The sequence below is a fragment of the Pygocentrus nattereri genome, chromosome 6 (assembly GCF_015220715.1).
Source record: "Pygocentrus nattereri isolate fPygNat1 chromosome 6, fPygNat1.pri, whole genome shotgun sequence".
Taxonomy (NCBI): Eukaryota; Metazoa; Chordata; class Actinopteri; order Characiformes; family Serrasalmidae; genus Pygocentrus; species Pygocentrus nattereri.
In genome coordinates, this window is record NC_051216.1 from 46,438,622 (window position 1) to 46,466,522 (window position 27,901).

Consider the following 27,901-nt stretch of genomic DNA (forward strand, 5'->3'; position numbering starts at 1 on the left):
GAGATTTATTGTAAAATTAAAAAAAAGAAAAAAAGTTTCCACATGTTAACAGTACGACGTTTATTATGAAACAAAAATAATACATTTACTGTGAAAATTTAAAAAAAGGTAAAATTATTACAACGGGGAGAAACATTAGAATGAATGTACAGTAGTTACAGCCCTTACTGTGAAACTGCGAAACGGACTTTTATTGTGAAAGTGTAAAACCGAAACCTGTTGCTCAGCAACATCAGCGCTGGCGGCGAGTTTGAAGATGAGCAGCCGCGACACGGATTTAAACCTAAAAGTAGAAATTTTGAAGAAAAAGTATTTAGAGAGAAGGAAACGGGTATTTATTCATTTGATTTAAATTGTGAGAAGGCATGAAAACACCTCCGCAACTGATTTAGATTCGTTGAAGCTAACGACAGATGCTAAGCTAACTGTCGCTGTCCGTTTAACGCTATCTGTTTATTTGTTCTTGTTCCAACTTCCCCGTTCCACCTTAAATGGTGCAGCGGTAACTTAACAGGCGCCAAAGACTGTAGTTAACCGCCGCACCATTTAAGGTGGACCGTGGAAATTCGAACGAGAAGTTAACTTTAGCTTCTTTAGCGCCAGTAAAAGGACGTTAAATGGGACGACGGCGGAGGGGACTTGATTTTATTATTATTATTTTATTCCTTCATTATTATGAACACTTTAGGAACTTAGGACTTTGTCTAAGTCTGTTATTTATTCGTAGTGTAAACATAAGCTCACGGTTAGTGTCACAAGTGGCTAAATCTCATTTTATTCGTCTGTACAACGTGTTAAAATGCGCCGCAGTTAATATTGTGCAGGTAGTTTAAGCATTTATTATTATAAATGCGTTATTTAGCTACAGTACTTTCCAGACAGCTGTCATTAGTGAATTGTGCTTTAAATATATATTAAATATATTTATTCCAACATTTTTTCTGCATTGAGAGGTAAGCCGAGTCATTCAGAGCGGTTTGGTGTGAAATACCACATCCTAGAGACACTGGAGAGCGGACACTGCAGTGGTGATAGGAACCAGACGTCCACCTCTGAAAGCTCCCTCACAGAAATGTATTACATGAAAGGATGTCTGATACAATAATTTTTGACGGTTTTGAGAAGATTTTGGCATCAGAAAATATTTTTAAAAATCCATTCATGACGTGCAGATCTATAAAATGGCTATATTTTGGCAGTCGTGGGCTGGAGGTCAGGGAACCGGCCCTGTGACCGGAAGGTCGCCGGTTGGATCCCCAGTGCCGACAGCACATGAATGAGGTGTCCTTGAGCAAGACACCTAACCCCCAATTGCTCCCCGGGCGCCGTGGATAGGGCTGCCCACTGCTCTGGGCAAGTGTGCTCACTGCCCCCTAGTGTGTGTGTCTATTCACTAGTGTGTGTGTGGTGTTTCACTTCACGGATGGGTTAAATGCGGAGGTGGAATTTCCCCGGTTGTGGGATTGAAAAAAGTATAACTTATTTGTTTTGTAGACATCACAACACAACCTCTGAATGACTCTTGGTCTCAACGATTGAATTATACAAAAGTTTTGATAAAATTCAGGGAATTTCCCATTTGACGGTTAACAAAAGCTGTGTTAAAAGTTATGTGACTGTATATTAATGGCAGAAATGTGTGAATGAGTTAACATTATTAATCTGTTTAAGTGCTGATTAGTGTGGGTTAAGTAACAGCTTACATAATAACAGCTAGCAGTAGGCAAAGCAATATATTTAAGCACCACGTAACAATAGCATAATGTATGTAAATGTGTTTAACAGCCAACATTAGCCAGCCTAAGTGAATGTACTGAAATGTGTGTAATGTTTCACTTTCGCTAAGTTAAAGTTCTAAACTAGTTTAATTAGTTTGTACCTCAGGCTGGCTAAAAAACACGTTTTAGCTGTTTCCCAGCTTTAATTGTAAGTCGTTCCTCTGACCACCAGGTTTCTGACCCAGTGTTAAGTGGAGAGGATGACGAAAAGCCTGCAAAGCATGGTAGGTGTTCCATATGTTTGAAATTTTTTGAAACCGATCACTCGTTCAAAATATTTTGGACGCAAAAAAGTTAGTAAATTACCGTAATTGCAAATATCTTGGTCAAGTTATGCTCCTCGAGATCTAAATTATATTCCTTGGAATTCTTTGTTTCCCTGATTTCTTACTTGGTGACTGAAACTTTGATTGTGAAATGTTCTGAAACTGTGTCCACAGACGCCGTGGTCAGCAGAAAGGATGGACACAAAAATTCATCCAGGTCCCGGGAGATGAAATCTTATGACAGAGCCCTCAAGGACCTCTTAGAGGTCGTCTCAAGTCGACCTCAGAGGTAAGTGAGCGTTTGGAACTGAATTTTCTTCTTGGGTGAGCGATATGACATTATCCAGCAGTTAGATCCGGCCCTGCAAGCTGATTGGTTGAGCAGCGTTCTAACCCTGCTGTTATTTCGCCTTAACATCACGGGTTTTCCACAAACACTGTACTCCACTGAGACGCCGTTGCTAAGCGACGACTTTGACAGCTGTAGGAGACGCTCAAGCCATGTGAACGTTTTTAAAACGAGGTATATTTTATTGCTTTTTTACATTTTTACACTAATAACAGACAGTGACTTATTCAAATACTGTACAAGACAATAAAAAATAAAATAAACAAAGGAGTTAGAAAGAATAAATAAATATAAATAAAATAAAAAAGGAGGGGGGGCACATATGTGTGTCACCTTAAATTGGAGCAGACCATGTCTTGCAGAGGTTGAGGATGAATGTATCCTAGAAAGTATAGTGTCCCATACCTCTTCCGACAACTCCATACCCAAAGCGTCCTCCCAAGCACTTTTAGATTAAGATTACGTGACCCTTATTAGTCCCACAGCGGGGAAATTTCACCTCTGCATTTAACCCAAACGTGAAGTGAAACACCACATACACACTAGTGAGCACACACACTAGAGGGCAGTGAGCACACTCACCCAGAGAGCAGCTGGGGGTCAGTTGTCTTGCTCAAGGGCACTTCAGTCAATTACTGTCAGCTCTGGGCATCAAACCAGCGACCTTCTGGTCACAGGGCCGGTTCCCTAACCTCCAGCCCTTGACCGCCCCCAATTTTGAATTAAGTTTGGTATGAAAGCAATAGAACATGAAAGGGAGTGTGTTATCGCTGTAACATCACGGCTGCGATTTGGTTGCAGATCATCATGATGTTATTTACGATGACACACTCCTTCTCGTGTTCTATGGCTTAATTATGTTTTCATTGTTGTGCTTAATTCCATCATTGTACTCATTTTATATGATATATTTGATGGATATTGTTAATATTTCCAGGTCCTATTATTAAATTCTTTACCAATTGTTGAATTTAAAATTGTTTAAGAAACAGTTCATTTCTGCAAACATTGAATAAAAACTACAAAACTGTAGTTTTTCAATGTTTTTGGAATGTAGTACTCCTGTAATTATGATTATCATAATGCACTATAGTGAACTCGCACCTTGTCAAACTTCTACTCAGACTTGACTCCACTCAGAGTGTTCCTGGCAGTGAAGACGAGCTCAGTGAGAAAATAAACTCCTTTGAGGAAACCAACATCCTGTGCACAGAGACAGGTACGATTTCAGCCACTCACAGTGACGTCAAACAGCACGAATAAGTACAAGTTTAGTATCACTCGTTATTCTGCGCACTGATTTTATTGTAGCTTCACTCTGGACATTCATTGTGTTACGATTTTATTCTGAGTATTCATTTCATGAGGACCTCCTTTTGGACACTGTTTTTCTTAGAACCTCTTTGTGAATATGAATGATTTTAGAACTTTATTCTGGTATTAGTTTTATTAGAACTTCATTCTGAATATTCACTATATTAAAACTTAATTCTGGATATTAATTTTATTAGAACGTCATTCTGGATTTACATTTTATTCAAATTAAATTCTGGATATTACCTTTATTAGAACTGTATTATAGATATTTCATTAAAACTGGATATTAATTTGATTAGACTTTCAATGTGGATGTTAATTTTATTAGAACATCATTCTGAAGATTATTTTTATTACAATTTCATTCTGAATATTCATTTATATTTCTTCCTCTAGACGTGACGCTGCCCTCAAACCTGGCGTGCAGCTCCAGCTCATGCGTGACCGAGCCGGGCTGGTTTGGCAGAGAGAGACTGAGGGACCAAACTGAGGGTTTAATGAGAAGCCCAACACCTATAGGACAGGTGTACCAGGAGATGGTCCAGATCTATGAGAAACTGCAGGTAGTCCCATTTTACCCACTTTACCCATTACCCTGGTTCTGAGAAAACATGGGACCAGTTTACAGCTCAGAATATTCGTCTGTACTCAGTGTGCTTTCTTGAGTATGTATTGGGCCTGGGTTAGGTTCAAATTTTACCGCCTGCCTCCCACTTTTAACACATTACCCTGCATTCCCCTCCTTTAGTTTTACTCATTACTATATTCTTCAATACTTTCGCTGCTTTACGGTTTACTAATCTGGCACGCTGGCGTCCGTGAGGCCCACGCTTGAGAGAAAATGGGACATAAAGGTTGAATCGATTCAGGAAAGTGTAAATTAGCACAGCCAGAAGTTTAGTCTTATTTATATGATATATGCTCAAGATGTTCTAAAGGTAGAAATAGGATAAGTCAGCATTACGCCACAACAGCAAAGATAAAAGTATAATTGCTGCATTAATACAAAAGGAGGCCTATTTAACCATGATGAGGTTGGTTGGAAAAACAGGTCAATAACTTCAAGAATTTGTGTGGGTAATTTTTGTTATATGACCATGAGCATGCACAAGACACACATTTCATTACAGGCTTTAATATAGAAGCACTTTTTAAAGGTGTTGTCCAACTGCACATTCAAAAACAACAACTGACCCAAACATGAACAAGGTGAAGGAAGCAACCAGATCTAGTTGGTTTCCCGCCTGCTCGAGTGACAGCTGGAACCATTTATAATAACATCAAATGATGACTATTAATGATTTAATGAAAATCAATTTTATGTTAATTTTAACTCAAAAGCGTCCAATTTGGTTAAGTAGTTACCTTGCTTGCCAGTTAGCTTACCTTATTGGCTATGAACTGACATAAATGTTAAGTGTTATCTTATCACTATAGCCTTTAGCGTTATTTGATGGATTTTTTACAGCAGAATTGAACCTGTCAGATTTTATTCTGCCTTTCGGGTGATGATAAGCTTGTTTGTTTGTACTCGGGTCAGTGTGGAAGTCGGGCACGGTTGAGATGCAAAATGCAATGCTGTGTCTCAGGTTGGGTCCAGCTTGGCCAGAAAATTCTCCATCTGCGTTTTAGTTAGGACCAAAAAACTCGAGGCAGGTTTTGAGTCTTTATTTGCTAAGGATGATGATTCTTTAATGCTTATGTATGATATTAAGTTGTTTTTTTTGCCTTTAAAAGCCCTGTTTGGGTGGGATTAGTTTTCTATGTGTACATGGGCTAATGCCAGTTTTGCACTGGACGTCTGTAATGTTTATGACAAATTCGCACTGGATAAGAAATCTCAGTATAAATGACGGGTGGAATGGCTGCCACAGGAAATATGTTAAAACATTTAATTTAGCCACTATTTCGTTTAGTCTTGCTGTCTTCAGTGAGTGCAATGCATCATTAGTATTGCCATTAGCTGGGGAATTTAGAGCTTCGCTGCATAAAATCAAAAGTAGGACCTGATCTTGTGTCAATCGGGCTGTATTAATCAGTTCGGGCTGTATTAATCGCAGAAAAGTGTGGAAGAAGAATAAGAAGAAATATGAGAGATAACAATAGAGATAACAATAGAGATAACAATAGGGCGCTTTTTCAAGCACTCTAATAATATATATGTGCAGTTTTGGCAGTGATGTCATTCTAACATTGTGCTGTTTGTAGTGATTGTTGCTTCTGTCAGCAAGTCTATCAGAGGTTAATCAACAACCCCTCACAGCTTGAGGCAGTTGTGGGGTGAATTAGGCGTACAGCTAGCACTGATGGATAATAAGCTTCTGTTACTTGTGAGCAACATTAGCCTCGTAGCTCCAAAGCAAAAATAAAGAGGCACAATTTCAGACACCAAACGTGTCTTGGTTGATTGACTACATTTGGGGTGAATTCGATTTTTTGATTAACTGTTGAAAAGTATGTTCACTGTGTATGTGTCCAGGCAGAGAGGCTGAGTCAGCAGGTCTGGGCAGCAGAGCTGTTTGAGCGCGAGCAGCAGCTCCAGCAGAGAGAGAAACAACTTCTCCAGCACCAAAACACCATCCACAGACTGCAGGGGGTGGAGGAGGAGGTGCTGAGCCGCATCAACAACCTGCAGCAGGTTCACTTTCAGCACACTCACTGTCTGATTACCTGCAAGGGCCTTCTTCCCTACATTTTTCTCGTGCTTTTTTTGTTTGTTTATGTAACCTTTTTCAAAAACAGGATGTTTTTGTACTGTGCCTTTAAGACTGAACTGTGTTCTGATTGGCTGCTGTGTAATTATTTGTATTTAAATGTCAGTCTGGGCTGAAAAACTCATAACTTTAGGGTGAATGGACAGGGCTAAACTGCTGTAGTCTTAGAAGAATAAAGCACCTTGGATCCCCAATTTCTGAAGGATTTCTTAATTAAACATTCATCAGTGTTTAACTTGAGCATTGTAAGACGTTCTGGAGATAAATGAGAAAATGAAAGCTCTTCTTCTGCACTGATAGATGTCAAGAAAAGCATAGAAGATCGTGAATTTTGTCACCCTGGAATGCTGCGCTACAGAATGCAGAATACAAAAAGCATGTTAAACTCTAGTTTCAGGCCGAAATGCCTCTTTAAACTAAATTCAGAAACCATACAGTCATTGTGGATTCAGTGTTTGGAAATTTTTTAAAAGCTCTGTTCTGAAACCTGACTGATGACTCTGGTTTAATGACTGAAATAGACATGTGTCCATGTAGGACCTGATCTCGTGTCAGTACGTTTATATTGTTTATTTCAAGTTTTTTTTACTTTTTATTTCCCTTCTAAAGCAATACCAGCAGGAGATGGAGAAGCTGAGGGCAGACCTCAAAGAAAAGACCAAAGAGAATAAAAGGATCAAATCCAGTTTCGATTCCATTAAGGAGCTGAATGATACCATGAAGAAACAGGTAATCATTTTTCAGTCTGACTCAGTTCAGGTCTTCACATGTGTAGGGCTTTTTACAACAAACTAGAGGTCTGCACTACTGGGAACCGTGGGACAATATCTTGCGACAGTATCTTGCAGTGCAGGACTGATTTTCAGTAGTAGCTCCGCGGTGTTCAGAGAACTCGGGGCATGCCGTGTGCTTCACGCAGCTAAATACACTGAAATGAGCCTTATATATCGACAAACGTTAAACAGAAGACTGTATAAAAACTTAAAAAGGTCATTTTTATTTAATTAATGACAAAATACTAGTTAGAAACACGGAATGTTTAACAGATTCCCAGTTGGACCACCAGTCTTGAAACTTTGGCCTAATCACAAGACAGAATGCTGTCAAGGATAAAAAAAAAAATATACTGTGTGCATTTATGAATAATATTTTCATTGAGCAGAGTGACTGATGTGACTATTTGTCTGTCTGGAAAAAGGAATATCTGTAACTTTCTCACTGCTCCAAAACACAAATGCTGTGTGTATGAACGACCAGCCTGTCCGAGCTGTAGCACTTGCATTAGAGAGAGAGTGGAGCGTCCAGTCCGATGGCTACAGCTGCCCAGCAAGCACCAACATCACCCGCACTGTAGTTTACTCCCTGCTCTGTGTTAACTGGGAAATAAATGCCATTTGGTGATTTTCACAGTGAGCCTGATTACCTTGACTGCTGTGTTATTTCAGCAGAGCATAATGCATAATTTGTGATTAGACTGTGTCAGATATGTATCTGCACGGGCGGGGAATCGTTTCGGTTGCGGGCGAGAGTAGGAGAAATGATACCAATTTTCTGCGGGAGTGGGAGGTCATTTCACTGGAGCGGGTGGGAGCGGGACTGGAGAAAAAAACAGTCCTGCGCAGACCTCTACAACAAACATTATCCGGAAGGGGCTTTCCAGGACGTTCTACCAGAAGAGGTGCCATAGGTTTAAACTGTACTGAGTTAATTGTATTTTTTTTTGAAATCCTAAAGAACGTGATTAAATAAAATTGTGGTTAAGACTTTTTATGCTGTGATTGAAATATACGACTGGGTTTGATGCATGAGGTGTATGATTTCTGTGTGCAGCTGAATGAAGTGAGTGAGCAGAACAAGCGGTTAGAGGGCCAGTCACGGAAAGTACAAGCTCGTCTGGACAATCTGCAGGTAACAGCAGTCCGTTTACTGTTACATTTAAGGAATTAATTTTGCCAAAAATCTAATTTACAGTTTCACCCCAAGTGTAGTCGATCAGCCAAGGCATGTTGGGTGTCTTAAGTTTGCGTCCTTAGTTTTTGCATTGAAGCTATGAGGCTAGTGTAACTAACAACTAATGGAAGCTAGTACCTCACCAGTTTATATAGTGCTAAATGCATGAAACCATCTAAGCGTGTGTTTAGCACCATGCTAATTGGTGGGGTATAAGCGTCAGTTAGTTCTGGTGCCCCCAGCTTACCACCTTTCCCAACTGGTGCTAGTGTTTAGTCTTCTGTGTATGTGTTAGCAGGATAAGGCTGCTACTGGCTAATCCAGAAGACTGTAAAACCATCAGAACTGAGATTGTCTTGTTTGGAGACCTTAGCAAGTGTAACCTTGTGTATGTATTATATCTTCAATAGAGAAAGTATGATGGCATGGCGCACAGAGGTCGTGAAAACATTGCGCCAAAGGCGTTTGACCACAAAGCTTCCAAACAGGCTGGATCTCAGCCTTCAGTCAAAGCTAGCAAGGTAGGTCCTTCCATGGTTTCCGTGTGTTTTATATCAAACATCTTGTAAGAGTTACTGTATGAGTTCCACCATGTTCTGCATCTACCATTCTGTATGTGTTCTACCTTTGTTCCACTGCTACCCACCATTCGACCATCCTGTTTGAGTTCCATGTTCAATATCTACCCTCTTGTTTGAGTTCCACTGTCTTCTATATCTACCATCTTGTATGTGTTCCACCGTGTTTTACCATCTTGTATGAGCTCCATCATGTTCTATATCTGCTGTCTTGTATGAGTTCTACTGTCTTTCATGTCTGCCATCCTGTTTGTGTTCCACCATGTTCTACATCTACCAACCTGTGTGTTCCACCATGTTCTATATCTTTTATCCTGTGTGTTCCACCATGCTCTATATCTGCCCTTCTCTGTGTTCCACCACGTTTTACATCTACCATCCTGTATGCGTTCCAGCATGTTCTGTATCTACTGTCCTGTATGTGTTCCACCATGTTCTACATCTACCATCATGTATGCGTTCCACCATGTTCTATATCTACCCTACTGAATGTGCTCCACCACGTTCTACATCTGCCATCCTGTATGCATTCCAGCATGTTCTGTATCTACTATCCTGTATGTGTTCCACCATGCTCTACATCTACATTCCTGTATGTGTTCCACCATATTTACCACCCTGTATGTGTTCCACCACGTTCTACATCTACCATCATGTATGCGTTCCACCGTGTTCTACATCTACATTCCTGTATTTGTTCCACCATGCTCTATATCTACCACCCTGGACATGTTCCACCTTGCTGTGTTTTTAGAAAGTTTTATCCAACTTTCCAACACTGGAGTAACACAGACAAAAGCGGTTCTGGTTACTTTGCTTTCTCTAAGGTTTACTGGTATCCATGGTGATGAGACTGCGCCTGTGAAAGGTCAGCTACCACTTCCCTCTGGAAAACTTGTCCCAACTGTGAAGGAACCAATTATTCACAGCCTAATTTACAAACACGCTTTTTTTTGAAGAATTCACCTCTTCCAAGTGATTGTTGAGTGGACAGGTTTTTTTTTTGTTTGATGTGAGGGGTCATAAACTGAACAGTACAGATGCAGTAGATTCCTTATTTCGTTAACACTGTAGATCCTTTTTAAGGGGCTAGGATTGATTACCATGAAACCCAATACAACTTTAGGAAAGACTGTTTTAGCGCAATCAGCGTGCTTTGCCTCTAACTCACTGTCATTAAATTGTTTAATCAGGATTGTTTTTCTTCGCTAGTCTACTACACATCACTTAATGACCCTACACACCCCACACACTGGAGTTACAGCTAAAAATGAACGCTTTTTTCTTTTCTTTCCCCATGCTAGGGCCCTCTTAGCTCCTCCACAGTGAAGCTGCTGGCCACTCTGCTTGACTGGGTAGTGGACGGCCAGCTGGGGGGATCAGAACAGGGGAAAAACGAGAGGGAGTTTGATCAGTATGGAGTTCCATATCAAACTCTACATGAGCGATGCTCCAAGGTTTGTCTGAGTTTGCAGAGCTTAGCAGTAAGTTTGTAAAAACAATTATTTAATGCACAGTAAAAGTGGGTTATATGGAAAAAGAAGATTTAAAACCATTTTCACAATAAAATATAAGCCAGGTATCAAAATTCAGTACTTTCATGGTACTTACTGAATTACTTCAGTACTATCAAGTGTGGATAATTTCTTGGTATTGAATATCAGTACACAAGTATTCAGTCATTTAGAGCCTTGCTTGTTTAATAATCTAGACTGCTGATTGGCTGCCTAAATTACATTCCACTAACGTCTTGTTATTAATGTTAACATTTCTTGATGAGTCTGTTATTGCAGACAGTAAATGTACCCATTTCCAGCACCTCACACTCATTTCTGGCAAAGCCACGCCCACTTTTGGTTTGCTAGTCAAGGCAGGTTTGCAAACAAGCACATCAGGACAGAATTGATCATAATAATGACAGCGTTTCATCATCTTATTGCCCACCCCTAACAAACAACAGTATATTTGTTGTACATAAAGATGCTTCTTGTTGCGTCGGTTGTTGGAAGACAGACTTTTTTTTTTTAATTTTCACTGCTCACTTTCAAACTTTTGGCCTGTGATGTAAATGTGGGAAGCCCCCCAAACAGAGACACACCTGCATGTTTAAGCACGCCCAAAATGAACGAAGACTGTTGGTTTTCTTTTCCTTTCTCTTTTTTTGAGTTGGTGCAACAATGGGCTTTTTAACCTGAGTGTGATTGCTTACACATGCCTCAGTGCCCACCCAGTCATGCTCTAGTTGGCTAAAAGACTGAAAAAGTCTCATGTGGTGCGGGCTGACACTTTTGTTCTCCTGTTTCCTGTGGTCCGTCTTGTGTCCCTGCAGGTTCTTCCTGTGCTGGTGGAGCAGCTCCAGCAGGCCGAACTTTCTCTGCAGCTGCCATTACTGCGCTTTATCTACTGCATCCTCGCACAGCTGGAGCACAATGCACAGGTACTGCAGCCACAGCTGCACTCTTACCGCTCCACAGCAGCGGCGAAGCCCATTTGTTTAGGCACAGTTTGTGTTAGCCATCCCTTAGTCCTTCATCAGCGATCGCTTTCTGACCACGGAGCTGCTCGGTTTGTGATTGTAGACCAATAAAATGGAGCGAGAAGGTAGGTGTTTCTAATAAAGTGGCCAGTGAGTGGAAGCACAAGGTAGGTGTTTCTAATAAAGTGGCCAGTTAGTGGAAGCACAAGGTAGGTGTTTCTAATAAAGTGGCCAGTGAGTGGGCCTAATAAGGTAAGTGTTTCTAATAAAGTGGCCATTGAGTGAACCTATAAGGTAGATTTTTCTAGAAAAGTGGCCAGTGAGCAGGCCTGTAACATAGTGGTCAATGAGTGGACCTATAAGATAAGTAGGTCTAATAAAGTGACAAGTATGTGGACCTGTAGGGTGAAGTTTCTAATAAAATGGCCAGCGAATGGGCCTGTAAGAGTGGTGTGTCTTATAAAGTGACCAGTATGTGGACCTGTGAGGTGGGTTTCTAATAAAGTGACCATTATTTGGACCTATAGGGTGAAGTTTCTAATAAAGTGGCCAATGAGTGGACTAAGAAAAAAAGTGTTCATTACATTTGTTTAAATTTTAGCTTTAGCTTTGAGAGTAGACTTCTCTTACTTAATGGTCATCTGATGTGGATGCTTTTTGCATTTCTCCAGCATCCTCCATTAACGTCTACTTTGAGGAGGCTGGGGGAGGAGGTGTCTCGTGGGCCAGGAGAGGGCAGTAAGGCCAGGGTCAGTCCACTATTTAGGACATCCTGCCTCCACACTCGCTTCTTATCTACCCTCATCATCCTCAAAACCATCAGCCAGGGTGAGGAGCTTTCCTGCTTTAACTCATTATTGATGTTTTACTGTAACGTTCAAGTATAACGAAATAATTCATTCCCCAGTAGTGACTTACATCTGATAGGCATTTTGTATTGACAAGTTCAAACCAGCACTTCTGACTTTTTTGTTTCTTTTGATGTAAGAAATAAAAAAAAAAAAACGGCAAAATGTAAGGGATGTTTTTGTTTCTGCAGAATAATTTTGTCAAATGCAAATCATAATGAAGTATTTTCTCTTCTACTTACAAATACAAATTTGATATTGGTTCATTATTTACAGTCTACACTTTCCACACATCTCTGATTGTTTCAGTTACCGACAAATCAGAATTAGTTCATATAAATTTACAGCATACTGCTGTTATTGCCAGTTTACAGTACACTGATGTAAAATGGTTAATCCTTTCAGTCCTACAGTAAAGCCTTTTTGCTTAATATAATGTCTGTGTATTATATACACTGGTCAGGCATAACATTCTGACCACCTCCTTGTTTCTACCCTCACTGTCCACTTTATCAGCTCCACTTACTGTATAGCTGGACTCTGTAGTTCTACAGTTACAGACTGTAGTCCATCTGTTTAACTGATACTCTGTTACCCTGTTCTTCAGTGGTCAGGACCCCCATGGACCCTCACAGAGCAGGTACTGTTTGGGTGGTGGATCATTCTCAGCACTGCAGCAACACTGACGTGGTGGTGGTGTGCTAGTGTGTGTTGTGCTGGTGTGAGTGGATCAGACACAGCAGTCCTGCTGGAGTTTTTAAACACTGTGTCCACTCACTGTCCACTCTATTAGACACTCCTACCTTGTCAGTCCACCTTGTAGATGTAAAGTCAGAGACGACAGCTCATCTGCTGCTGCACAGTTTGTGTTGGTCATCCTCTAGTCCTTCATCAGTGCCCACAGGACGCTGCCCACAGGACGCTGCCCACAGGACGCTGCCCACAGGACGCTGTTGGCTGGATATTTTTGGTTGGTGGACTATTCTCAGCAGCACTGCTGTGTCTGATCCACTCAGACCAGCGCAACACACACTAACACACCACCACGTCAGTGTTACTGCAGTGCTGAGAATGACCCACCACCCACGTAGTACCTGCTCTGTGAGGGTCCATGGGGGTCCTGACCACTGAAGAACAGGGTAACAGAGTATCAGAGAAACAGATGGACTACAGTCTGTAACTGTAGAACTACAGAGTGCAGCTATACGGTCAGTGGAGCTGATAAACTGGACAATGAGCGTAGAAACAAGGAGGTGGTCATGATGTTACGCCTGATTGGTATAATATATAATTAGATGCAATAATTGGCAAAACACTAAGATTTTAACAGTCTTAACAACAAATCACTAAACAAATAGATAATGTAGCTTTTCTCGTTCCTTTCCATTTACTTAAATGTTGATGTCTTATGGGTAAACTTGCAGACGGCGTTTTACAGAAAGAAGAGTCTGTTGTCAGTTGAAAAACAAAGCTGAGCTAGTTTGTGTTTAACTTGAGATCAAACATTCAAAATATGGTTAGTAAAAACCATTATTATTTTGGGCCTGGCCCATTTTTTCATTTATGTATATTTTATATGTATATAAGTTATAGAGCCCTACCTGAAGCCACTTCACAGTGATTCTGCTCTCCATCCAACAGATGGCGACATTGATATTTTGCAGTGAAGCTTCTCCAAAGCTGTTCCTGCTTGTTTCTGGAGCTGGAGGTACCTCCAGATCTCCTGCTGGACCTCACTGTAAAAAAGCATTTAATCCCAAATGCTAAAGTGCAGGTTTCTGAACCCCAGATTAACACAAAACATGAAGGCGAGCCGTGGAAAACAGAGGGAAGCATTCCTTTTGGTTTCTGTAATGATTTTATAGGGCTAAGTAGGGGTTTCTAATAAACAAAGCCTAATCTTTTCCGAACAGACCTCTATAAAGGAATGGTTTGGGGGAAAAACAGATTTACATGGTGTTCCCTTCACCCCAAATGTAATCAAGAACGGACAGACAAATTGAGGCGGCTGCTACTGTATGTAGCTGTGCTATTGTACATAAGTCCACATTTCTAGATAACAATGTGACATGCAGTGTCAAATCATGTTATCAAGTCTATTAGAGATTATCTAACAACTTACAACTTGAGGGAAATGTGTAATGATTTAGGCATGCAGTTTGCACCATGGCAAGAAAGTGTCAGCTATTATGAAAACATTATGTTGAGAGTTTATATGTACAGCATCTGCCTCTTTGTGAGTACAGCGACAAGTAGGCTATTTAGAAGAGCTGAAAGTGGAAACCTGTAATTTTTGCATGATTTCGAATGAGTTCGATAAAATATTGGTGTTTGGTGTTTTTTTTTAAACTTACATATTATAATGAACTGACACGGTCCCTGCCGCTGTTCTGGTATTTTTTTCAGGGCTACTAGCTTATCTAAAAGAAAGAACCACAGTAAGCTACAACCCCATTTCCAAAAAAGTTGGGCAAAATGTCAATAAACAAAATGCAATGATGTGCAAATCATTTAAAACCTATATTTAATTGAAAATAGTTCAAACACAACATATTTAACGTGGAAAAAATATATGCAAACAAGAACGGGGAAAACATTTCACTTTCTAAACTACAGCAGTCGGTCTCTTCAGTTCCCAAAGGCTTACAGAGTGCTGTTAAAAGGAAAGGTGATGAAACACAGTGGTAAACAGGCCCCCGCCCCAACTTTTTTGGAACATGTTGCTGGCATCAAATTCAAAATGGGCAAATAGTTTTCAAAAAACAATAAAATTTCTGTTTCAACATTTGATATGTTGTCTTTGTACTATTTTCCTTTGAAAATATGGTATACATGATTTGTAGATCGTTGCATTCTATTTTTATTTACAGTTTGCACAGCGTCCCAACTCTTTTGGAAATGGGGTTGTATTTTGTACTTGCTTTACCAAAGTTGCCTAAAACAAGTGCAGACTTGATCCTTTAATGACATGCAAAGTACTCTGTGATTGATTCATGAAACATTGTATGAATTGAGATTTGAGCGTGAATGAAGAAGCAGCTTTAGTGCATGAAATCAAGCGCCAACCACAAGTCCCTCATTCACATGAAGCACACCCTAGTTCATGCAGATTTTTTTGGTAGGGAACCAATAAAACAACAATGTTCAGTGGCTCATGAACAAAGGGTTGTGCTTGTAGGCGGAGTTAGAGATCAAGCTGCTTTTCTCACATCTCAGGCAGGAAACGTTTCTAGAAGAGTTTCTTGTAAAACGTCTCTCAACGTTCAGCTTTTTACAAGGCTGAAGTCGCTTCTCATTCACCAGCTTCTTGTTAGAATGTTCCCGCTTCACCTTAAATGCTGCCTGAGGCACCAGACTGTAGCTGCTGCACCATTTAAGGTGGAACGGGAGAATTCAAAAAAGAAGCTGGCGAATGAGAAGCGACTTCAACTTCGCAACTTTTTAGTGTTTGAGTTTCTCGTTGCAGATTAAACGTATCAGGAAACCAGGTGGAGTGACTATAAACACTAATAAGTCCATTAGTCTCTAAATTATCGATGTCCGTCTTAAATCTCTCTCTTTGCCGCTTCGTAGCTACTAGCTGGGCGAGACTATGAGTATACAACTATGAGCTGTCTGTGTTGCTATGGTGACCAGCTGTCTGCACTGATCTTCAGGGTTAAAGGGTGAATCAGCAGTTCTACATTAACTCCAGCGTTTAAGACCATTTACTGTTAAACTGTGTTGAAGGATCAGCAGAGCTTTATTTTACTGTAGAGGAGGATTATTTTATTATTACCTAATAATCTAATTCTGCTCCAGAGCTACATGTTGCTGACTCCTGATATAGATCATACTGATAATTGTTTTTGATTAGTCAACCGCAAATCAAGCATTTGTTCTCAGAATATTAAATACTTGCGCTCAAATTCACACGCATTCCTACCAAACGCGAGTTTGATTGTACAGATACTCCAAAGATGAAACTGAAAAAAGTGAAATCCAGAGATGCCACAGGATCATTTTGGTTCTGAGCCTTGGGAAGTTTTCACTAAGAATTGCCTTATAGCACCAGTGCAGGACTAAAGAAGCAAACTTCAGATGCCAGATGAGTCTTGCGTGATCATCTGCCCTTGGGGTAAGAGAGGAAACTGAGCATAAGTAGATTTACCACCAAATTATTCTCTTAAATATGAAAGATGACTGAGCATAACATAATGTTTCTACTTTCCTTCTGGAACCAATGGTTTAGAGACTTTTTGGAGAAAGGATGATCCGTTCCAAACTCCCTTAATCTTTCGCAAAGAATTAAAATCAATCAGAAATCACCTCCCGCTCTGCAGATTCTTTTATTAGGCCTGTCTCTCTCTAGAGTGATAGAATAGTTTGAAAAGTGTTCCGCCTCAACCCAGGACAGCTTTATGTGTCTTTGGCTCAAGTAGGACTCTGCTATGATGCCAGCTAGTCCTCTGTAGGAAAGTTTAGGGCTCCATCTGGGAAGTATCAGCCTTACAGCTTCTATAAAACCATTTTTTCCCGAGCTGCCAACACCTAGTGCCGCTCTCAGGGGTTTTTATCGTGCCCATTACTCTTCAGATGATTTTATCTGCTTGGTTTACCTCTCTCCTGCAGAGAATAGCAGGTATGCAGCAGCACGAACCGAAACCTCTAATGCTAACACAGCCTAGTGCCAGAAAACAGGCTCATTTACTCTTTTTCTTTACACTCTGACTGCTGAAATCCAGCTCAGGGGGTGTTTCAGAAGGCAGGAATTATCATTTTAGCCAGTTATCTTAAGTGCAGAGTCAGTCCTGACCAATAGGAAACAAGCTGAGGGACACGCATATTAGACGGTCCTCGATTTTGGGCTTAAGTTATCTGGCTAATTCAGAAATCCTGCTTTGTGAAATACTCCTCAAGCCTGCTTCAGTTTTGACCGGTTGAAAACTTGCCATCATCAGGAGAGAATATCAGTTTGCGATGTTTGGAACAATTGCGGAGCAGATTAGTGCCCCTTCATACATATTCATTAAGTAATTTAGGCCACTGTCTGGCTAGAACAAAATATTCATCGTTGGCAGGTTTTTTAAATCTAAAGTGACGCTTTAGAAAATGACCTTCTGAGCTGTACCCTGCCCACTGAACTAGTGAGCTCTTAGAGACACACTCATTGTGTTAACGCCAAAACGAAGGACTAGAAATGTTTGAAAATTACTTGAGATAAAAACTTGTTACACTTAGGTTACATTAACAATTCATTTCAATTTAAAATTAGTAGGTTATTGCTATAATGTGTGAAAAAATGTTGACCAACTCTTCCAGCTGAATCAGAAATGGTCCTTGTGTGTCTTTTTTGCAGTGGACATTTTGGCTCAGGCTCTGGATGTCCTGCATGGTGACGTGCGGACAGACGAGGGTCAGGCGTTATTCCTGAAGTACCAGGCCTCGTCGTCGATTTTGGCTCTGCTGAGGGCGGGCAGTCCCGGTTTGCTGGCACCAGCAGTAGAAGTCTTGCTGCAGATGAGCGCCGAGTCACGTAAGTCCAGAGCAAGTCAACTAATACAAAACAAGCAAATAAACCAGCTGTCCACTTTATTAGATACCCTTTATCTGGTAGTCCTGTATGAGCTTCACTTTCCTTATAGGTCCACTGTGTGGGTCACTCTGCCAAAGTGGTGCTTTTAACTGACTTGGACTTTAGACTAAAATCCTTTTGCTTTGAGTGACCCTGTCCCTTAACTATGCTTATTTTATTAAAAATAAAACTGAATATTGCATTTTGTAGCTACCAAAACTGTCATATCACTACTGAAACTACCACGTGTTTCAGTAGTGACTGTTTCGGCAGTGATAATTTTAGCTCATTTCGAGCAGAACTCAAAAACGCTAGCAGTACATGACCAGCAAACACAGCTTTGAACAGCTGTACACATGTAAATTCATCATGTTTTTCATTAAAACACAAAAAAGTTTACTTAATTGCAGAAAATCTGTGTGACAGTTCTTAATTTTACACACTGATTTTCAGACTTTGGGACACATTTCCTTAAAAACAATGGGATGTAACTGCTCACCATGTGGCCATGAGGGACAGGGATGCAGCCTCACTTCATGCTCTGAAATGCAGGGGTGTGGCTAAAATAAGGCTTTCAGTGACATGAAAACACGAAACACCATTTTTTTTTTGTTTTATTTCTTGTTTTTTCATAAAAAAATTAAAGTAGTGGTAAATCAACCTCTTCCAACTTTAAAATAAACCTCAAAAACAACAATGAAAAAAAAGTGTTATTTTTACAAGTTGAAATTTCGGGGTTATGGTTTGGGGCAGACGCCTCCCAACAGAGAGTAACCTCTCTAAATGCACAAAAGCAAGGTGGAGCTACAGCAGTGGGGCTTCTGATAAAGTGGCCAGAGAGTGTTTGTGTATTTTAAGGCTGCCCAGTGATTCTAAACAAAGAGATTCAAGGTAAATTGCGGAGCGGTAAGCAGACTGAAGGAGGAGGTTTACAATCAAATCAGCATTAGAATATAATACAGCGTGATCATCGTTTCTGTTTTAAACAGAAGTAAACATTCTGCATCTGTTTATTTCTGTTTAACAATAAAACAGTGAACTTGTTTACACTGTATTGAGACGTCATTTTATTATTATTTTTTTCCATGTGCAAGCCTCGCGGGTGGACGAGCCTCACAGATTTGGCCCTTCTAATGTCTACACTACATCATTTCCATCTAATTTTGTATTTTCCTGTTTATTGCGCTATAACTCTGTTTAAATGACGGTTTAGATAGAAGACAAAGCAAAAGACTAAAGCACTTTTGGAGCACTGCTCTTCGTTTTTTGCGTGCAAGAGGTTTGTTTGTCTTTTACTCAAGGAGTTTAATCAAGTCTTTATATCTGGTGTACGCACTGTAAGAGAGCGTGGCTGCTGAAGTATCAGCATATAGACGTATCGAGTGGAGTGATTAGCGTGATTAAGCCCATATGGTTGCACAGTGAAGACCATTAACACTTCCATCAGCCTGGCTCCTTTCCGCTCCATTAACCAGCGGGCAGCGCCGCTAACGTGTCTGAGGAGGCGCGTGCTGGAGACTAATAACCTTCAGCCAGTTACACGAGTTGGACCCTAATATGGAGATTACTTTTATTTGCGAAAAGCTTTGCGTTACTGGAAGTCAGAAATGCAAGTGTGGCGCTTTAGGCCTGGGTTTCAAATCTCAAATCCCCAAAGACAGGGGATTTAGGGGTGTAACGGTACTGATGCTAACTCTTATCTATCCTAACTCACCTATAAGTCCTGATATTTAAACAGTTACATTTAAAAAATATTTTATTTTGGTAAATTCTCTGTTCTGCGTCACACGCTCAGCTTGGTTAGGTGGCATTTACTTGTGGATTATGGTTTTTTGTTGCTTATGCAAACTTTTTTTTGTTTACTGTATCTATTTGGTATTTACTATTATGTAATTGGTAATAAGAGCCATTTTTCACAACTTAAGTAAATGTTAAATATCTTTATTGTGTAAAACAGTGAAAAACGGAGCTGGACAGTGGACAGATAAACCTGTGGTGTTTACACATCAGCGCACAGAAGCTTCTCTGGCTGAAAAATCGAACTGTGAATGTTCTTTCATGTCCAGATTTCTCGACTCGTTTGTCTCGTACGGGCGTCTTGTTCCCTTGCGCTGCATCTCTGAGCGTCAGTTCAGTAAATATCGTCGTTTCAGTGTCGGCATCAGCGACTTGCTGTGTTTTCTGGAGTTCTGGCTTTCTAGCCCATGCTACACTGGAATAGACCACATTTCTCAACTGCACCTTCACTCTCTTGCAGTTACTCCTCTGTTCATGCCTGGCTTGCGATGACTGCTGCTAATCAGCGGCTCGTTTGTGCAGACCTGTTTACGAGGAGCTCCAGGAGCGCCCCTTTCCCAGCTTCCTTTTAGTGACACTGAACAGGGCTGCTAGTCTCTGGGCGCCACTTTATAGGAACGCTCCGATCCGCCCTGGCAATTACTGCGCTTTATAGAGGAATAATTAAGGGACTGTGTGAAAGCTCAAGTTCAGGTTCACACCTGAAGGTCAACCACTAGGCCCCTGCACTCGTCCAGGGGGAAACCCTGTTCAGCGTCCACTGTCTGCTCCGTGGCGTAACCGCCCTTAATGTACTCCACGTGTCCCGGCAAGAGAGACGTCTTAAATCAGCCCTGAAAAGCACACGGTCGACAGTCGGAGACAGTCGGAGTCTCCGGTGGACATCCTTTGAAGTTCTCTCAGCTTCGTGTAATGGGAATCAGCTTACCTGTGAAGATGAGGGAGCACAGATGTGCGTTTGGGGGGCAGATGTGGTGAAACGAAGCAGCCAGTCTGACCCCTCAACCATCTGCTCAGTTGTTGCTCTTGGTACCCCCGGAGATGTGTGTAGGTCATGGGACAACCACTGAGGTCAACTGAGGGTCAACGCTCAGTCTCTAAACCCACTTTGTGCCGTATTTGAGGCCTTTTATGCCTAATTGCAAGCTAATTTAAGGAAATTCCCACCAATTAACATCATGAATGCCTAATTCTGAACATCCTCGACTCAAACTGTGTCAAGTTGCTAAGTAATTTCAAAAAGATTTGCATGCTTTCTGACGCTGTATGAAGCACTGTTATCAACATTTTGGTATAGTTTGCATGATGATAATTGGATTAATTGTTGGCTTCATTAGCCTCGAAGCTCCAGTGTGAAACTAAGTGCTTTTCCACTGCGTGGTACCGGTATTGACTTGCCTTTTTTGGTTTTCCATTAGGCAAAAATTGCTTCCTGGTACTTTTTTGGTACCATCTTCGTCAAGGTTCATTGCAAGCTGAGCCAATACCAAAAGGTGACGTATAAACATTACAGACTACTGATTGGTTGGAGAGAATCGCTAAACACATACGTTAACATTAGCTACCAGGGTAGCGTAACCTCTTGCCTCGCCTTTGAGCAGCCAGAATCGTCTCGTCGTCTGAACTCTGATGTAGTTTTCCCCAGACTATCGTCTCCTTCACGTCTTGGCAGTTTCGTTCGGTGCTGCTATGATGACCAGCTACACTGAGGAGGTTCTATCTGCAATGGAAAGTGAAGTAGCTGGTACCAAAAGTGAGTCAAGCTGGTACCATTCAGCAGAAAAGTGGCTTAAAAGAACAAGTTTCAGACACCAAATATGTCTTGGCTGATCGACAACAGAGGCTGACTCGGAAAGTCAGTGCTCAGTCACTGAAACAACATTGTGCCCTATTTGAGGCCTTTCATGCCCAATTTAAAGCTAATTTAGTGAAAATGATGAAGGCAGACAGGCTTGTTGTTTGCTACTTCAGTGCATAGCGGGAATTCAGGGTTGTCAAATAGAATGAAGCTTTCAAAATACATTTCATAATTTCCCTGCATGCACTCTTCTAAAGGTCTCTACTTTAAGGAGAATTCCATTGATTATGGTCTTATCCTTAAACTGTTTTTTTTAAAATAATTCTTTATTTATCGTATTTATGTTTTTTCATAACAAAAACCCATCAAATTAAATAAAATAAAGGGGGGGGGGGTTACTGCATACAAAAATAAATAAATACATTTAAATGTAAGTTAAAAAAAAAAAGGTACCTGTCCTGAAACTACCCAATCACAACAAATAGTGCCGGCTATATAAAGTAGTCAGAGGTCCATAAGTGGTTCCCATATTTTCTGAAAAATGTCTCCTTTATCTTTTAGACAGTAAGTAAGCTGTTCCAGTTGTGATGTTTCATTCATAGATTTTTTGAACAGACTGAGTGTTGGAGGCCTTTGTTGATTCCTCTTGAGCAGGAGGCCCTTCTTTGCTATATGTGATATTAAGCCAATCCTCTTGACATACATGGGATCCAGCTCCTGTCCAGATCAGTACCAAATAGGTACCATACAGATGTAAGATGTGTCGGAATTTCCAGAGCGTTAACAGTCAAGTCATGATTCTCCTTCCAAAAATGTTTTAATGCCCTACAAAAGCAAAAAACATGAATAAATGACCCTAAGCACGTTTTACGATGACATCTGGAGGATGAGTTAGGGTGTGTTTTGTTTAGACGAACTGGGGTGAGGTACATCCTGTGTTAGAATTTGTAGTTCTGTTCAAATATTTAATTGCTAGACAATGAGATAAAGACATTCTGACGAATAGTGTCCCATTGTTCATCACTGAGAACACATCCCAAATCTTCCTGCCACACACTCTTAAGTGACGCCAAAGAGGAACTATGGTTGTTTAACAAGGCACTATAAAGTAAGGAAATTTTCCTTTTCAGTGGCATAGAACTTTCCAAAATCTTCTCCAAACCTGACAGCCCCAAAGACAGACGTCCAGTCTTCTCCAGTGTAGTAATTAAGTGCTGAATTTGTAAGTATTTATAAAAATCCTGTTTTGGAAATGTTTTTGGAAGGTTTAAGAGAACCGTCACTAAACAGGTTCTGAAACTTGTATATACCATATTCTTTCCAGTTAGTGAATAAGGACCAATCGAGGGCAGCAAGTCCCTCAATATCTGTCCAGCGAGTAGATCTACGATTCTGTAACCAGCCAATCAAACCCTTCGCCTGAGCAGCCCAATAGTATAGCTGAAAATCTTGGAGTTCCAATCCCCCTTTTGTTTTGGATTTGGTTAAAGCTTTTAGAGCTATTCTAGGCAGGGATTTCTTCCAAATAAGAGCGTATTAATTTATTTATGGATCTAAAACTACATATCCAACTAACAAGGCAAAGACTGAAATAAATAACTGAGTCATAGCAGGACATTCATTTTTATCACATTGATTCTTCCAAGGAACGAGATGGGAAGCAGGTGCCAGTGTTCAAATTCCTCCTTAATGCTTTGAAGTAATGGAGTATAGTTTATACGAGATAAATCTTTAAGTTTAGGGGACACATTCACATCCAGATACCTAAATCCTTCCTGTGTCCAGGCAAAGGGGGACATACTCTTAAGTTCACTAGACACTGGAGAGCTTAATTAACATGCGTTGGATTTTGTTCAATTAAATTTATAACCTGAAACCTTTCCAAATGTGTTAATAAGATCCAGTACTGCTGAGATTGATTGCTGTGGGCTGGTCAAGAACAAAATAATATCATCTGCATACAATGATATTCTGTTGTCCACCTTTCCAATAGTAATTCCCGAAATTTGTCTACTAGTCCGTATGGCCGCTGCAAATGGTTCACCTGCCAAATTAAATAAATACGGAGACAATGGGCAACCTTGACGGCAGCCCCTAGACAAATCAAACTTTTCAGAAAGAGAGCCATTTACACACATTTGGGATTGGGGTTTACTATACATAGATTTATCCACCCGATAAACCTATCACCAAAACTTTATTTCTTTAGGACGGAGAATAAATTTGACCACTCAACCCTATCAAACGCCTTTTCTGCGTCAAGTGATATTAATAACACTGGTTGTGCATGTAGGGTCGAGTAGTCATTTATATTTAATAATCTCCTGATATTGTCTGAAGCATATCGGGCTTTCACAAAACCAGTCTGATCTGGACCAATAAGCTGGGGGAGTAAATCTTCTAATCTACGGGCAAATAGTTTTGATATGATCTTGAAGTCAACTGGGATTAATGAAATTGGTCGAAAAGAGGCACAGTCTGTATCATCTTTATCTTTCTTATGTAGTAAAGATATCACAGCTGTCCGGAAAAATTCCATTCTCGAAAAATAGTCTGCAAGCATGGGCGTAAAAAGGGGTTCAATTTGGGGCCAAAAAGCCTTATAGAATTCTACAGGATACCCGTCCAGTCCTGGAGCCTTTCCAGAAGACAGTGACATGATTGCCTGCAACACCTCCTCCACAGTAAATGGAGAAGTCAAACGTTCCTTCATCTTCAGAAATTGAAGGCAGATGTACATTTTCTAAGAATGTGCGGATATCTGGTTCTGAGGGATTTTCTGATGTGTATAGCTGTATGTAGAAATCCAAAAATGAGGACTTTAGTGATTGTATATCATTTTTCAATTGACCTGTTTTGTTGCGTATACGTTTTACGGTGCGATCGGAATGCTCTTTTTTAAGCTGATGTGCTAGGAGCCTACTAGGTGCATTACCATATTCATAGTAATGTTGTTTCGGTTAAACTGTTTTTAATGGTTTGCAATAACATTTTGGCCCAAAATGTATTCTAAAACTCAGTCATGGCAGAGAGGGACATGCGGGGCATTGTACAGCAAAATAGTTCCCAGAGAATTTTTCTTTTCAGGTTTAACACTAAAAACTCAGAAGTCACTGGTGGCTCAGATCTCCTGTATGAGTTTAGAAAAATTGGATAATTATTGAGTAAATTACACTGCTGGTGAGCAGATGAGACAGTTGATTATACTGAATGCTGTTATTTCTTCTGGACACTGAGGAATGTTCTGTTCTGCTCTTCTCTACAGGGCACCAGCTGGCCTTCCTAGAGGCCTGCAGCACTGACCACTTCTTTCGCTGCGTCTCCCTGCTCCTCCGCAACCCGCGTTTGGACCTCAGCCTTGTGGAGAAGCTCAGCATCCTCCTCCAGAGGCTCTCTGGCATCAGGTCTGCCCCCACCCTCACCAACCCTGAGTTACATCATCACAGCCGTGTAATTTCTTCAGGCACTTTCCAAATGTCATCCCTGTTCCAGCTGCCTAGCTCACAGGCTGACAGGAAACCCTCATTAGCTTAGCTTTGCTTTCTAAATAGCATCGTTAACCTTCATTAGGAGAGATCACAGCACAGTGTGGAGGTTTGGAAACCTCCTCCTCCTCCTCTCCCCTGAGATTCCATCTGCTCCCATTCTGGAGCTAAGGGAGGGTTCAGTTTATCTGTAACTGGGGAGAAACTTGACATAGCACCTCAGTACTTGGTTCTAGAGCTGGCGGATAATTAAGTAACCAGTATTGGCGTTTTGCATCAGTGATATTATTCAAAATTTGATATCGTCAGTAATTTTACTGCAGCTACATTGTGCAACAGTTATATAAGAAGGCAAATACTCACGACATTGCTGACAGCCAATCAGAGCAGACCTTTTCACAGAGAATAATTTCTCTTAGCTCTAACTGGTACAGCAACAGATGGGAACGTAAGTCGAACAAAAATAAAATGAGAACGTTTAACATCCAAGAAGAATCATATGTCCTTAAATGGAGCCACTCTGAAAGCTGACGATGTAGAACAATGCCAGGCAGAAGCTAAACTACATGTCCAAAAGTTTGTAGACCCAGAGTTACATTTCTTCTGGGTTAATAGAGTGTTTGTTTCTTGTGTGGTGCAGTAACAGCCTCTACTCTTCCGGGAAGGCTTTGCACTAGATGTCCTAACATTGCTGTGAGGATCTGATTGAGTGTTAGTGAGGTCAGGTACTGATGTTGGATGGTCAGTTCTGGGTCACTCCAACTCATCCCAAAGGTATTGGATGGAGCTCCATCACTCTGGGAAATCCAGCTGCACTGCTATACAGCCAAATTCTGGGGGGGGGGCTTTATACCTCATGCATCATGGTGACCTTAGGTACATTTTTAGCTGCTCCATGGTGTCCTGTTTAATTGGTCCGTGATTTTTTGGAGATATTATACAAGCAGTGTCAGCAATGGGTGAACTTAATGTAGCTGAATTCACTCATTAGAAAGGCTGTCACATACTGGTGGATGTAGGCCTGGGTTCGATTCCCCAGCTGGGCAACCAGGGTCTTCTCTGTGTGGAGTTTGCATGTTCTCCCCGTGTCAGTGTGGGTTTCTTCCCGCAGTCCAGAGACATGCAGTCAGGCTACCTGAAGATACTAAACCACCCCTAGGTGTAAATGAGTGTGCGCCTGTCTTGTAATGGACTCACGGCCTGTCCAAGGTGTTTCCTGCTTTCCACTTCATGAGCGCTGGGATAAGCTCCAGCACCCCCAGCGCCCATGAGGATAAGCGGGTTAGATAGTGTGTGTGTGTGTGTGTGTGTGTGTGTGTGTATTGTAATAATTTCTTGACTATAAATAGCATTCATCATTCATCATCATATTAGTGAGGTATTTTGCATATTATTTTTCTCCATATAGTCCAGCTCTACTCTAACTCCTCATTATTTGTGCGTATCTGTGTTTACAGGAAGAACAGGCGCCTATTCGAAGCTTGTTCGCTGCACCTGCTCCTGCAGGAAATGCACAGGACGGCTGACCCGGCTCGAGCTTTCCTCAGCATCAACCTCAGCTCCATCCTCTTCAACCTGGGGATGCCCACACGCTCTTAAGGCAGCATCCATCCATCCATCCATTTTCCAAGCCGCTTCTCCGTCAGCAAAAATTGGAAGTGTAGTTGATCAGTTTTGCTTCTTTAGTTTTGCACTGAAGCTTCCAAGTAATGCAATCTTATGTACATCGATTAGCATCAAATTCCATGCTTGTATCATCACACTTCACTTGTCTCAGACCGTGTGGAGTTGTGGAGTAGCTCTAATAGACCTTATGATCCTGTATGACTTACTGTTATCCATTCCTAGCTGATTGGCATACAGAAGTTTTAATGACTTAATTTTGTTAGCTATGTTAGCCTTGTACAGTTTTAAACGAAATAAGCCCACGTTCCTTTGATTGTGATCGAGGCGTGGATGATTCGGGTTTTTCACCAAGTTATTCCTTTAACACTTTAATACCAGCTCTTGCTTCTTCAGTCTGACTGTGCCAAAGTACCAATCACAGTACTATTTCTGTAATGTGATTATTTATTGATTTATTGTGAGTCTTTATTAAAATGCTTTAATCATAGTCATTCGTTACAGCTAATGCAGAAATATCCATGTTGTTTTCAGGCTGTGTGAGATTTATACCAGCTCTCGGTTGCAGGAGGCTTGAGGATTTCAACACTACGTTAGCATATCACTGTCGAAACAAAACAAAGATCTCAGTTTTTGTCATTTCTTTAGAGAATTTGAAAACGCCAGCTGTCTTTTACAATGTAGTAAAATTCCAATGACCCAAAAATTACTTGGAGAAATGATTCTGTTGACTTCCATTCAACGTCAAGTATGTTTTCTTCTGTAAAGTTACCATTCTGGAGATATGAGGTTTTGTCACAGCGCAACTTTATATTAGTATAAATACTTTTGTCCTGTGATCTAGTGGGCATGCTGCTACATTAAAGACATTATTTGTGACCATTTGCAGCTTAATTATGAATTTTGTTGTCTGTCTCCATGTACTGATCAAGACGATCTCTGGTGCCTTCAGCAGGCGTTCTCCTCTTTTTGCTCTGCCAGTTTGGCTGTTTTTATAGTGTTTTATAACCAAATTAAATTATTTTTAAGCATGAGAGAAGTTGTCATGTATTTGTGTCCTTTGGTGTATTTGTATAAATGTGGTTTTGAGAAAGTCTCCTTCGTCTGGTTTGTTTTTACTGCCATAAATTGTTATTGAATAAAATGTTTATTTCTGTTTTAATGTGCCATAAATACCCGTTTCTTTCCTTAAGTAGCTTTAAACTTGCTGCAGCAGCCATTCAGGCTCGCCGTTTGTACTTTCCAACCATGTTATCGAGCTGTTTATAGAGCAACGGTAAGAAGTCTTGCCATGAAGTCAACTGTTTAAGCTGCACGGCGCTTTCTGTCTTTGGTTTTTGTCATCGGTTTCAGCTTGAGGAGTTTGTC

General features: G+C 40.8%; 1 protein-coding gene across 1 annotated transcript; it reads left to right on the top strand.

Moving 5' to 3' along the window:
* The first annotated feature begins 215 nt into the window (after nucleotides 1–215).
* LOC108439510 (coiled-coil domain-containing protein 138) lies at nucleotides 216–27,695 on the top strand. The gene is made up of 15 exons (XM_017717954.2): nucleotides 216–331; nucleotides 1,951–2,002; nucleotides 2,219–2,333; nucleotides 3,518–3,612; nucleotides 4,107–4,273; nucleotides 6,190–6,348; nucleotides 7,034–7,153; nucleotides 8,255–8,332; nucleotides 8,785–8,895; nucleotides 10,257–10,409; nucleotides 11,282–11,389; nucleotides 12,100–12,256; nucleotides 17,615–17,791; nucleotides 24,691–24,829; nucleotides 26,368–27,695. Exons 1-15 carry the CDS (start codon nucleotides 257–259, stop codon nucleotides 26,507–26,509), a joined length of 1,848 nt encoding a protein of 615 aa, XP_017573443.1. The 5' UTR covers nucleotides 216–256; the 3' UTR covers nucleotides 26,510–27,695.
* Nucleotides 27,696–27,901: the final 206 nt, after the last annotated feature.

What these genes read in the sequence shown, in the direction of transcription:
- LOC108439510 (XM_017717954.2), top strand. Translation starts at nt 257, where the DNA reads ATGAGCAGCCGCGACACGGATTTAAACCTAAAAGTAGAAATTTTGAAG. An exon ending in ATTTAGAGAGAAGGAAACGG is followed by an intron (nt 332 to 1,950) that starts GTATTTATTCAT and finishes TCTGACCACCAG; the next exon opens with GTTTCTGACCCAGTGTTAAG. An exon ending in GCATCAACAACCTGCAGCAG is followed by an intron (nt 6,349 to 7,033) that starts GTTCACTTTCAG and finishes TCCCTTCTAAAG; the next exon opens with CAATACCAGCAGGAGATGGA.